At 43.3% G+C, this 15,139-nt stretch overlaps 1 protein-coding gene across 1 annotated transcript in view; it reads left to right on the forward strand.

Moving 5' to 3' along the window:
• Window positions 1-15,139, forward strand: part of LOC123764596 (monocarboxylate transporter 9) — a 78,402-nt gene that overhangs the window by 49,641 nt on the left and 13,622 nt on the right. The window contains exon 4 of the mRNA XM_069314585.1: window positions 4,911-5,102. Within this exon, the coding sequence (XP_069170686.1) occupies window positions 4,911-5,102 (192 nt within the window). The remainder of the gene's footprint in view (window positions 1-4,910; window positions 5,103-15,139) is intronic.

A 15,139-nucleotide genomic window follows, 5' to 3' on the forward strand; every position in this document is an offset into this window, starting at 1 on the left:
GGCTGACTCCATACACAGTTTTAAATGTAGATATGATAGAGCCCAGTAGGCTCAGGAATCTGTACACCAGTTGATTGACGGTTGAGAGGCGGGACCAAAGAGCTAAAGCTCAACTCCCGCAAGCACAACTAGGGGAGTACACACACACACACACACACACACACACACACACACACACACACACACACACACACACAGTGTTGCCACAGGACTACTATGTAGTGAGGAAAGAGAAAGAAGGGAGAGGAGGAGGTGGTGTAGCTTTGCTGATAAGAAAAGGTTGGAGTTTTGAAGAGATGGTCTTCAAACTAGAAATGCTCTTCAAATCAAGGGACCCAGAATGTGGAATGACCTTCCCAATCATGTTAAAGACTGTACCTCTCTCAAACAGTTTAAGATAAAAACTAAGCAATACATAATTAACTCCCTGTCACCTACCTTACCCCTATAATGTCAACCCATGTCTGGTATTTTAAACAATGCTGTTTGTCGACCAAATTGTATTTTTACTATTTTTCTGCCATGTTCCCCCCCCTTTTTTTATATGTTCTCAACACAATTTATACTTTAATCTCAATTAGTATTAAGTTTTAGTCTTTAGTGTTTTTCCTGCCCGAAACGCTTTGCGTCATAGTGGCTTCAGGCATTGTATGTACTAGCTCTATCTATAAATCTATCAATGTTTGTATCACACCTTGTATGTATGTACTTTATCTGAATAAACATTTGAATTTGTTTTTGAATTTTGAGATGGTAAATCAGAACTGTGAAGGTTTCAGTGACTACATATCAGGCACCATAGCAACTGGAGGACAGAAAATTATAGTAGTAGTCATATATAACTCCCCACCGAATGTCAGAAGACCCAGACAGGAATATGATAGAAACAACTTGGCCACCATCAACATAATAGAGAAAGCAGCTTCTGTGGCTAGCAGGAACGGATCCAGACTTCTAATCATGGGAGACTTCAACCATGGGAAGATAGATTAGGGGAACAGAGACCCACATGGAGGCCCAGACACATGGAGAGCTAAGCAGCTGGACGTGGCAACAAGAAACTTTATAAGTCAACACGTCAAGGGACCGACAAGAATGAGAGGAGGGGATGAACCAGCCTTGCTTGATCTGATATTTACCCTAAATGAGTTGGATATAAGGGAAGTTAAGTTGGAAGCCCCCTTGGGAATGAGTGATCAGAGTGTATTGAGCTTTGAGTACCTGATTGAGCTAGGAATTATCACCCCCAAAAAAACAGCTGGGAAACAAAGGGCTGGCGTACCGAAAAGGAAACTATGAGGAGATGAATAAATTCCTAAGGGATATACAATGGGACACAGAACTCAGAACCAAGTCCGTACAAGACATGATGGACTGTGTCACCCAAAAGTGTCAGGAGGCTGTAAGCAGGTTTATCCCAGCCAGGCAGGAAAAAACAGAGAAGCAAAAGAAGAATCCGTGGTTTAATAGGGAATGTATGAAAGCAAAGGAGCTGAACAAAAGGTCGTGGAGGAACTTCCGTAATAACAGAACACCAGAAAGTGGAGAGAGATACCAGAGAACCAGGAACGAGAATGTTAGTATGAGAAGAGCAGCTGAGAAAAAGTATGAAAATGATATAGCTAATAAGGCCAAGACCGAACCAAAGCTACTACACAGTCACATCAGGAGGAAAACAACAGTGAAGGAACAGGTGATGAAACTTAGGATGGGTGAGGACAGGAACACAGAGAATGACAAAGTGGTGTGTGAAGAAATCAACAAGAGATTCCAGGAGGTCTTCACAATAGAACAGGGAGAAGTCACGGTGCTAGGAGAGGTGGCAGCAAACCAGGCGGCCTTGGAAGGGTTCGAAATTACAAGAGATGAGGTCAAGAAGCACCTGTTGGATCTGGACGTGAGAAAGGCTGTTGGCCCGGGCGGAATCTCACCTTGGGTATTAAAAGAGTGTGCAGGAGCACTTTGTTTGCCACTCTCCATAGTCAATAGTAGGTCACTGGAAACAGGAGACCTACCAGAAATATGGAAGACGGCTAATATAGTCCCAATATACAAAATGGGTGACAGACAAGAGGCACTGAACTACAGGCCAGTGTCCTTAACTTGTATACCATGTAAGGTGATGGAGAAGATAGTGAGAAAAATCCTAGTAACACATATGGAGAGAAGGGACTTCGTGATAACTCATCAACATGGGTTCAGGGAGGGTAAATCTTGTCTTACAGGCTTAATAGAATTCTACGATCAGGTGACAAAGATTTAGCAAGAAAGAGAAGGATGGGCGGACTGCTTTTTTTTGGACAGTCGGAAAGCCTTTGACACAGTACCCCATAAAAGGCTTTTGCATAAGCTGGAGAAACAGGCAGGAGTAACTGGTAGGGCGCTCCAGTGGATAAGGGAGTACCTAAGCAATAGGAAGCAGAGAGTTACAGTGAGGGGTGAGACCTCAGATTGGCGTGAAGTCACCAGTGGAGTCCCACAGGGCTCTGTACTCTGTTCTATCCTGTTTCTGATAGAGTAAATGATCTCCCAGAGTGAATAGATTCATTCCTCTCAATGTTTGCTGACGACGCCAAAATTATGACAAGGACTAAGACAGCTGAGGACAGCTTGAGGCTTTACGAAGACCTGGACAAGCTGCAGGAATGGTCGAACAAATAGTTGTTAGAGTTTAACCCAAGCAAATGTAATGTAATGAAGATAGGTGTAGGGAGCAGGAGACCAAATACAAGGTATCATTTCGGAGATGAAATACTTCAAGAGCCAGAGAGAGAGAGAGAAAGACCTGGGGGGTTGATATCACGCCAGACCTGTCCCCTGAAACTCATATCAAGAGGATAACATCAGCGGCATATGCCAGGTTGGCTAACATAAGAACGGCCTTTAGAAACTTGTGTAAGGAATCTTTCAGAACATTATATACCACATATGTCAGACCGATCCTGGAGTATGCGGCTTCAGCATGGCGTCCATATCTAGTCAAGCTTAAAACTAAACTGAAAAAGGTTAAAAAATTTGCCACCAGACTAGTACCCGAACTGAGGGGTATGATCTACGAGGAGAGACTACGGGAATTAAACCTCATGTCACTGGGAGACAGAAGAGTTAGAGAGGACATGATCACCACATACAAGATTCTCAGAGGAATTGATAGGGTAGATAAAGACAGACTTTTTTTTAACACAAGGGGCACAAGCACAAGGGGGCACAGGTGGAAATTGAGTGCCCAAATGAGCCGTAGAGACATTAGAAAGATTTTTTTCAGTGTCAGAGTAGTAGACAAATGGAATGCATTAGGAAGTGATGTGGTGGAGGCTGACTCCATACACAGCTTCAAGTGTAGATATGATAGAGCCCAGTAGGTTCAGGAACCTGTACATTAGTTGATTGACAGTTGAGAGGCGGGGCCAAAGAGCCAGAGTTCATCCCCTGCAAGCACAATTAGGTGAGTACACACACACACATATAAATGTGTGTGTGTGTACGAACATATAAAATACTCAGGGCCATTGACAGAGTGGATATAGACGAAATGTTTACACGGAATAGTAACAGAACGAGGGGACATGGGTGGAAGCTGGAAACTCAGATGAGCCACAGAGATGTTAGGAAGTTTTCTTTTAGCGTGAGAGTAGTGGGAAAATGGAATGCACTTCAGGAACAGGTTGTGGAAGCAAACTCTATTCATAATTTTAAAACTAGAAATAATAGGGAAATGTGACAGGATCGAGTCATTGCTGTAAACATCCGATGGCTAGAAAGGCGGGATTCAAGAGTCAATGCTCGATCCTGCAGACAAAAATAGGTGAGTACACACACACACACACACTACCGGTGGGTCTGGTGGCTAAGTGGACAGCGCGCAGGACTCGTAATTCTGTGGCCCGGGTTCGGTTCCCGGACCAGGCAGAAACAAATGGGTAGAGTTTCTTTCACCCTGATGCCTCTGTTACCTAGCAGTAAATAGGTACTTCGGAGTTAGCCAGCTGTTACTGGCTGCTTCCTGGGTGGGTACTATCAACATCAGAGGCCCAAAACTATTCAACACGCTTCCACTAAACATAAGGGACATAACTGGCCGACCCATCACAGTGTTCAAGAGAGAACTATCAACTTCAGAGGCCCGAGACTGTTCAACATGCTTCCACTACACATAAGGGACATAACTGGCCGACCCCTCACAGTGTTCAAGAGAGAACTTGATAAGCTCCTCCAAAGAATATCTTATCAACCAGGCTGTGACTCATACGTCAGGCAGCGAGCAGCCGCGTCCAACAGCCTGGTTGATGGGATGGGAGGTCTGTTCGGAGACCGGGCCTTGCAACCCGCTATCGCACAAGACAATACATATATGACTTATTGCTTATAGTCACTATTTCGCTTATAAATAAGTATATATGTGACATATTCCAAGCCATGTTTTTTTTCAAGGCACTAACTTTTTCTCTCAGTTATATTAAACAATAGAGATTTTATACAAAATTTGCCAATATCCTGAGTTACTTTACAATTTATTTAAATATTTTAGTTTTGTATTATTATTTTTATAAAACTGTAATATCAGTATAGGTATAGGTTCAGTACTAATTGTAATATCATAACATACTAAGAAGGTTAGGTTAAGTTGTGGTTTTCTATTCAGCTTTTCAAGGTAAACTCAAATATTCACAATAAAGTAGTATGTCACTATGCACTTATTCATAAGCAAGATATTGACTATAAGGAAGTGCGAGAACGGGTTGCCAGGCCACGGGGTCTATGATACACAAAATAGACACAAGGTAGGTAGGTGAACACTCCTCAGAGACATTAATATTACCACACAGTCCAATCTTTGCTGTGGTAGTTGCCGTTGGGGAGGTAGGAGGAGTGGCTGTGGTGTGTGGCTTACCAGACTAACTGTGACTCAGTGTTCACCTTGCAGAGTGAGGCGGTGTGGCAGGCGGCGGCCATGGGCGTGTTCGGCTGTGCCAGCGGCGGCTTCTACGGCCTCAACAACCTCTTGATGACCCAGGTAGTAGGCCTAGGGAACCTCACCGCCATCTACGGAGCCAAGAACTTCCTGGTGGCCTTGGGCTTCTTCACAGTCGGACCCGTAATAGGTAAGTAGATTTATATGACTATATGCGGAAAATCCACAGAGAAATGTGAAAGGAAGTGAACGTTTCGGCCTGATTAAAGCCAACACCAGACTCGAGTCTGGTGTTGACAACAGCCGAAACGTTCACTTCCTTTTATATTTCTCTGTGGATTTTCCGCATAAAAATGATCAGTGTTTTGTGATCGTCAATTGCATATGACTATATATATATTTTGGCTAATATGAGATATCGGTACACATGGAAATCACAATAGTGTGATGCATCCAATGAACAAATCCATAAAGGACGTGAAAGGGTTCGAACCTACGCCCGGGATGATCCCAGACAGTGCCTTAGTCTGACGCTGACTAAGGCAGCATCTGGGATCATCCCAGGCGTAAGTTCGAACCCTCATGACGGCCCTTGCGGATTTGTTCATGAGATATCGGGTTTATAACGCGCCATTCATTACCAATAAACAAAAATGGTTGATATTTGTGTTGTAGAACTTACAGAACTCCTCGACATAACCCGACACGTGGCAGCAACACCAGCCTTTACCCTAATAATTTCTAGTCTATATAAATAACAAATGTAAATGTTTGTTCAGAATTAATCTGCGAAAGTTTTTTACCGATTTCTTTGAAATTTTGACACAACGTTCCATTTGAATACCCGCGTGTTTTTATATACCTACTATATAGATGACACACCTGAGACAGGTAAAAACATGCTTTTTTGTAAAACAGCGCCATCTGTCGCACGTAAAAGCAACACACGCCATACTAAATATTTTATGATTCCATTTCAATGTTTCTGATTGCATTGATAACTTGAATTTTCATAGATTTCGATTTATTTTCATTTTTACTTAATTATTTTGTGTGACATTGTGTTGGAATTGAGCTGTGTTGTTTACCATACTGTTCATTTCCTGAGTATAGTTTATTTTGCTTATTTTTCATTTTTTTAATTTCGGTTTTTTAACTATTCTTTTTATTTTTCAGTGATGGGAACATCAGATCATTTGATGTTCCCATTTTTCTGATGAGAACATCAGATCATTTAGGAACACATCGGATGAGGGAGTGGGGAATGGTGGGGAGGGGGGGGGGACGAGAGGACAGGGGCAGTGGGTGATGGTGGGAAGGTTGAGGGGACGGGGGAGGGGGGAATGGTAGAGAGGATGAGGGGGACAGACGGACAGAGGATGAGGGGGACAGACGGACAGGGGGACAGAGGAGGGTTGCTGTGGCTCAGCAACACGCAAGCATTGCCGAGCCACAGCAACGCGTGGCCGGGTACAGCCAGTGATAAATATAATTCATTTTTAAGTTCCTCGCTTTGATCCCTGCCAACATTCCCTCCAACAGAGGCAGACAAAACCCTTGTTCCCATTGTCGCTCAAAATGTTGTTCCTCCCGCTCACAGTGTCACCTACGGCAGCAAGTCTTTATCGAGCATCATAGGTACCACCCCCCCCCCCATGGGAAGCCACAGGCTCAGGGACGCTGTAACAAGGCTCAGGGACGCTGCAACAAGGCTCAGGGACGCGGCAACAAGGCTCAGGGACGCTGCAACAAGGCTCAGGGACGCTGCAACAAGGCTCAGGGACGCTGTAACAAGGCTCAGGTGCGCTGCAACAAGGCTCAGGGACGCGGCAACAAGGCTCAGGGACGCTGCAACAAGGCTCAGGGGCGCTGCAACAAGGCTCAGGGACGCTGTAACAAGGCTCAGGGACGCTGCAACAAGGCTCAGGGACGCTGCAACAAGGCTCAGGGACGCTGTAACAAGGCTCAGGGGCGCTGCAACAAGGCTCAGGGACGCGGCAACAAGGCTCAGGGACGCTGCAACAAGGCTCAGGGGCGCTGCAACAAGGCTCAGGGACGCTGTAACAAGGCTCAGGGACGCTGCAACAAGGCTCAGGGACGCGGCAACAAGGCTCAAGGACGCGGCAACAAGGCTCAGGGGCGCTGTAACAAGGCTCAGGGACGCGGCAACAAGGCTCAGGGACGCTGCAACAAGGCTCAGGGACGCTGCAACAAGGCTCAGGGACGCTGTAACAAGGCTCAGGGACGCTGCAACAAGGCTCAGGGTCGCTGTAACAAGGCTCAGGGACGCTGCAACAAGGCTCAGGGACGCTGTAACAAGGCTCAGGGACGCTGTAACAAGGCTCAGGGACGCTGCAACAAGGCTCAGGGACGCTGTAACAAGGCTCAGGGACGCTGTAACAAGGCTCAGGGACGCTGCAACAAGGCTCAGGGACGCGGCAACAAGGCTCAGGGACGCGGCAACAAGGCTCAGGGACGCTGCAACAAGGCTCAGGGACGCTGTAACAAGGCTCAGGGACGCTGCAACAAGGCTCAGGGTCGCTGCAACAAGGCTCAGGGACGCTGCAACAAGGCTCAGGGGCGCTGTAACAAGGCTCAGGGACGCTGTAACAAGGCTCAGGGACGCTGTAACAAGGCTCAGGGACGCTGTAACAAGGCTCAGGGACGCTGCAACAAGGCTCAGGGACGCTGTAACAAGGCTCAGGGACGCTGCAACAAGGCTCAGGGACGCTGTAACAAGGCTCAGGGACGCTGCAACAAGGCTCAGGGGCGCTGTAACAAGGCTCAGGGACGCTGTAACAAGGCTCAGGGACGCTGTAACAAGGCTCAGGGACGCTGTAACAAGGCTCAGGGACGCTGTAACAAGGCTCAGGGACGCTGTAACAAGGCTCAGGGACGCTGTAACAAGGCTCAGGGACGCTGTAACAAGGCTCAGGGACGCTGTAACAAGGCTCAGGGACGCTGTAACAAGGCTCAGGGACGCTGTAACAAGGCTCAGGGACGCTGTAACAAGGCTCAGGGACGCTGTAACAAGGCTCAGGGACGCTGTAACAAGGCTCAGGGACGCTGTAACAAGGCTCAGGGACGCTGTAACAAGGCTCAGGGACGCTGTAACAAGGCTCAGGGACGCTGTAACAAGGCTCAGGGACGCTGTAACAAGGCTCAGGGACGCTGTAACAAGGCTCAGGGACGCTGTAACAAGGCTCAGGGACGCTGTAACAAGGCTCAGGGACGCTGTAACAAGGCTCAGGGACGCTGTAACAAGGCTCAGGGACGCTGTAACAAGGCTCAGGGACGCTGTAACAAGGCTCAGGGACGAAAGACGCTACAACAAGCAAAAGGTGTCAACCACTGAAGGACATGTGCGCAGTGTTCTCCATGAACACTGTGTCAGTGTGGCTGACCAGCCGCTGGTGTGGAGACTCCTCCCAGGACGGTCACCCAGTGTACACTGTCACATTACCACACAACACTAGTAACACACACGGCACGTCAACAACAACAACACTAACAACGTCAACAACAACAACACTAACAACGTCAACAACAACACTAACAACGTCAACAACAACACTAACAACGTCAACAACAACACTAACAACGTCAACAACAACACTAACAACGTCAACAACAACACTAACAACGTCAACAACAACACTAACAACGTCAACAACAACACTAACAACGTCAACAACAACAACACTAACAACGTCAACAACAACAACACTAACAAAGTCAACAACAACACTAACAACGTCAACAACAACATTAACAACGTCAACAACAACACTAACAACGTCAACAACAACACTAGCAACGTCAACAACAACACTAACAACGTCAACAACAACACTAACAACGTCAACAACAACACTAACAACGTCAACAACAACACTAACAACGTCAACAACACTAACAACGACAAAAACAACACTAACAACGTCAACAACAACAACACTAACAACGTCAACAACAACACTAACAAAGTCAACAACAACACTAACAACGTCAACAACAACACTAACAACGTCAACAACAACACTAACAACGTCAACAACAACAACACTAACAACGTCAACAACAACACTAACAACGTCAACAACACTAACAACGACAAAAACAACACTAACAACGTCAACAACACTAACAACGTCGACAACAACAACACTAACAACGTCAACAACACTAACAACGTAAACAACAACACTAACAACGTCAACAACAACACTAACAACGTCAACAACAACAACAACACTAACAACGTCAACAACAACAACAACACTAACAACGTCAACAACAACACTAACAACGTCAACAACAACACTAACAACGTCAACAGCAACACTAACAACGTCAACAACAACACTAACAACGTCAACAATAGCAACGTTAACAACACTAACAACGTCAACAACAACAACACTAACAACGTCAACAATAGCAACGTCAACAACACTAACAAGGTCAACAACACTAACAAGGTCAACAACAACAACACTAACAAGGTCAACAACAACACTAACAACGTCAACAACAACACTAACAACGTCAACAACAACACTAACAACGTCAACAACAACACTAACAACGTCAACAACAACAACACTAACAACGTCAACAACAACAACACTAACAACGTCAACAACAACAACACTAACAACGTCAACAACAACAACACTAACAACGTCAACAACAACAACACTAACAACGTCAACAACAACACTAACAACGTCAACAACAACAACACTAACAACGTCAACAACAACACTAACAACGTCAACAACAACACTAGCAACGTCAACAACAACACTAACAACGTCAACATCAACACTAACAACGTCAACAACAACAACGCTAACAACGTCAACAACAACAACACTAACAACGTCAACACCAACAACACTAACAACGTCAACAACAACAACACTAACAACGTCAACAACACTAACAACGTCAACAACAACAACACTAACAACGTCAACAACAACAACACTAACAACAACAACAACAACAACACTAACAATGTCAACAACACTAGCAACGTCAACAACAACAACACTAACAACGTCAACAACAACACTAACAACGTCAACAACAACACTAACATCGTCAACAACAACACTAACAACGTCAACAACAACACTAACAACGTCAACAACACTAACAACGTCAACAACAACAACACTAACAACTTCAACAACAACACTAACAACGTCAACAACAACACTAACAATGTGAACAACAACACTAACAACGTCATCAACAACAACAACAACACTAACAACGTCAACAACACTAACAACGTCAACAACAACAACACTAACAACGTCAACAACAACAGCACTAACAACGTCAACAACACTAACAACGTCAACAACAACAACACTAACAATGTCAACAACAACACTAACAACGTCAACAACAACACTAACAACGTCAACAACAACAACACTAACAACGTCAACAACAACACTAACAACGTCAACAACAACACTAACAACGTCAACAACACTAACAACGTCAACAACAACACTAACAACGTCTACAACAACAACACTAACAACGTCAACAACACTAACAACGTCAACAACACTAACAACGTCAACAACAACACTAACAACGTCAACAACAACAACATTAACAACGTCAACAACAACAACATTAACAACGTCAACAACAACAACATTAACAACGTCAACAACAACAACATTAACAACGTCAACAACAACACTAACAACGTCAACAACAACACTAACAACGTCAACAACAACACTAACAACGTCAACAACAACACTAACAACGTCAACAACAACAACACTAACAACGTCAACAACAAAAACACTAACAACGTCAACAACAAAAGCACTAACAACGTCAACAACAACACTAACAGCGTCAACAACAACACTAACAACGTCAACAACAACAACACTAACAACGTCAACAACAACAACACTAACAACGTCAACAACAACACTAACAACGTCAACAACAACACTAACAACATCAACAACAACACTAACAATGTCAACAACAACAACAACACTAACAACGTCAACAACAACATAAACAACGTCAACAACAACACTAACAACGTCAACAACAAAACTAACAACGTCAACAACAATAACACTAACAACGTCAACAACAACACTAACAACGTCAACAACACACTACAACGTCAACACTAACAACGTCAACAACAACAACACTAACAACGTCAACAACAACACTAACAACGTCAACAACAACACCTAACAACGTCAACAACAACACTAACAACGTCAACAACACTAACAACGTACAAAAACAACACTAACAACGTCAACAACACACTAACAACGTCAACAACAACAACACTAACAACGTCAACAACAACACTAACAACGTCAACAACACTAACAACGTCACAACAACACTAACAACGTCAACAACACACTAACAACGTCAACAACAACACTAACAACGTCAACAACAACACTAACAACGTCACTAACAACGTAACAACGTAACAACAACACTAACAACGTCAACAACAACAACACTAACAACGTCAACAACAACAACACTAACAACGTCAACAACAACACTAACAACGTCAACAACAACAACACTAACAACGTCAACAACAACACTAACAACGTCAACAACAACACTAACAACGTCAACAACAGCAACACTAACAACGTCAACAACAACAACACTAACAACGTCAACAACAACAACACTAACAACGTCAACAACAACAACACTAACAACGTCAACAACAACACTAACAACGTCAACAACAACACTAACAACGTCAACAACAACAACACTAACAACGTCAACAACAACACTAACAACGTCAACAACAACACTAACAACGTCAACAACAACAACACTAACAACGTCAACAACAACAACACTAACAACGTCAACAACAACAACACTAACAACGTCAACAACAACAACACTAACAACGTCAACAACAACAACACTAACAACATCAACAACAACACTAACAACGTCAACAACACTAACAACGTCAACAACAACAACTACACTAACAACGTCAACAACAACAACAACACTAACAACGTCAACAACAACAACAACACTAACAACGTCAACAACAACAACACTAACAACGTCAACAACAACAACACTAACAACATCAACAACACTAACAACGTCAACAACAACAACACTAACAACATCAACAACACTAACAACGTCAACAACAACAACTACACTAACAACGTCAACAACAACAACAACACTAACAACGTCAACAACAACAACAACAACACTAACAACGTCAACAACAACAACACTAACAACGTCAACAACAACAACAACACTAACAACGTCAACAACAACAACAACACTAACAACGTCAACAACAACAACACTAACAACGTCAACAACAACAACACTAACAACGTCAACAACAACAACACTAACAACGTCAACAACAACAACACTAACAACGTCAACAACAACACTAACAACGTCAACAACAGCAACACTAACAACGTCAACAACAACAACACTAACAACGTCAACAACAACAACACTAACAACGTCAACAACAACAACACTAACAACGTCAACAACAACACTAACAACGTCAACAACAACAACACTAACAACGTCAACAACAACAACACTAACAACGTCAACAACAACAACACTAACAACGTCAACAACAACACTAACAACGTCAACAACAACACTAACAACGTCAACAGCAACACTAACAACGTCAACAACAACAACACTAACAACATCAACAACAACACTAACAACGTCAACAACACTAACAACGTCAACAACAACAACTACACTAACAACGTCAACAACAACAACAACACTAACAACGTCAACAACAACAACAACACTAACAACGTCAACAACAACAACACTAACAACGTCAACAACAACAACACTAACAACATCAACAACACTAACAACGTCAACAACAACAACTACACTAACAACGTCAACAACAACAACAACACTAACAACTTCAACAACAACAACAACACTAACAACGTCAACAACAACAACACTAACAACGTCAACAACAAAAACAACACTAACAACGTCAACAACAACAACAACAACACTAACAACGTCAACAACAACAACACTAACAACGTCAACAACAACAACACTAACAACGTCAACAACAACAACACTAACAACGTCAACAACAACACTAACAACGTCAACAACAACACTAACAACGTCAACAACAGCAACACTAACAACGTCAACAACAACAACACTAACAACGTCAACAACAACAACACTAACAACGTCAACAACAACAACACTAACAACGTCAACAACAACACTAACAACGTCAACAACAACAACACTAACAACGTCAACAACAACAACACTAACAACGTCAACAACAACAACACTAACAACGTCAACAACAACACTAACAACGTCAACAACAACACTAACAACGTCAACAGCAACACTAACAACGTCAACAACAACAACACTAACAACGTCAACAACAACAACACTAACAACGTCAACAACAACAACACTAACAACATCAACAACAACACTAACAACGTCAACAACACTAACAACGTCAACAACAACAACTACACTAACAACGTCAACAACAACAACACTAACAACGTCAACAACAACAACAACACTAACAACGTCAACAACAACAACACTAACAACGTCAACAACAATAGCAACGTCAACAACAACACTAACAAGGTCATCAACAACACTAACAACGTCAACAACAACACTAACAACGTCAACAACAATAGCAACGTCAACAACAACACTAACAATGTCAACAACAACACTAACAACGTCAACAACAACAACACTAACAACGTCAACAACAACACTAACAACGTCAACAACAACACTAACAACGTCAACAACAACACTAACAACGTCAACAACAACACTAACAACGTCAACAACAACACTAACAACGTCAACAACAACAACACTAACAACGTCAACAACAACACTTACAACGTCAACAACAACACTAACAACGTCAACAACAACAACACTAACAACGTCAACAGCAACACTAACAATGTCAACAACAACAACACTAACAACGTCAACAACAACAACAACAACACTAACAACGTCAACAACAACATAAACAACATAAACAACATCAACAACAACACTAACAACGTCAACACTAACAACGTCAACAACTACAACGTCAACAACAACAACACTAACAACGAACCTAACATAATCTGTCCCATCTTTATCATGTATCAACTCCAAACATGTACTCATTCCAAACATAGGGGACACAGTTAAAGGCCATTTAAATAATAAATTCAATTATATTTCACATACTATCATAATTTAAGCAATGTTTAAGATACATATATGTAAGGTGAGTCATCCTCCAAGAATCTGAGAACACTACAACTGACTGCCCCTGATCATCACACAACACTTGTAAAACACGACCAAGTCACCTTAATGTTCAACTCACCAAGTGTCTGCCTATAGCTGGATAGAGGGGGGTGGGGGTCTATAGTTGACAGAGACTGTCTCGCCCTGTCGGCCGACAGCCCCCCCCCTGCTAGGGCCGTCTTCTCTGCTCTCCTGACTGCTGCTGTTCTCTTAATGCTCTCGAATCGATAGTTCTCCGAGTATATATTGGGCAACCTAGTAACTAACTCCGCCCACAAGTAGATAGCCTCCGGCACTCTACCAAGCCACTCCTTAAACGTCGGCATGTTTGAAGGATACCAGGCTCCAATTATAAGATTAGTAGAAGTAAGGTGAAATTCGCATGATCTGACCTCAGGTCACTTGAGGTCATTAACGCTTTGAGGTGTGTGATCTCAGGCCGACAACCTGGCGCCTTTCTCAAATCCTTGTCTGTGACTCATGTACTATATATATTTTAAATAAACTAAACCAAACACTTTTACAGTGTTACCCCCTCCCCGCTCAGCTCGTTGTCGCCGTGTGGGGGCTTAGTGGACGGCTGCCGGAGTGTGATGCTCCTTGGGACAGTCCTCTGTCCTTTTCTAGCCTTGTGCTCCTGCTGCTGTCCTCTCCAATTCTGCTGGGCATCTTTTCCTTTTCCTTCTGTTTCGTTTTTCTCCCCCCTCTTCTCCTATCTGCTTGCCGTTTCCTGCCGACCTTTTGCTCGTTCTGGTTCTTCCCTTGGACTTCTTCTATTTTGACACCCGGGTGCTTGAGGAGGCATAC

This window comes from Procambarus clarkii, chromosome 79, assembly GCF_040958095.1.
Source record: "Procambarus clarkii isolate CNS0578487 chromosome 79, FALCON_Pclarkii_2.0, whole genome shotgun sequence".
Taxonomy (NCBI): Eukaryota; Metazoa; Arthropoda; class Malacostraca; order Decapoda; family Cambaridae; genus Procambarus; species Procambarus clarkii.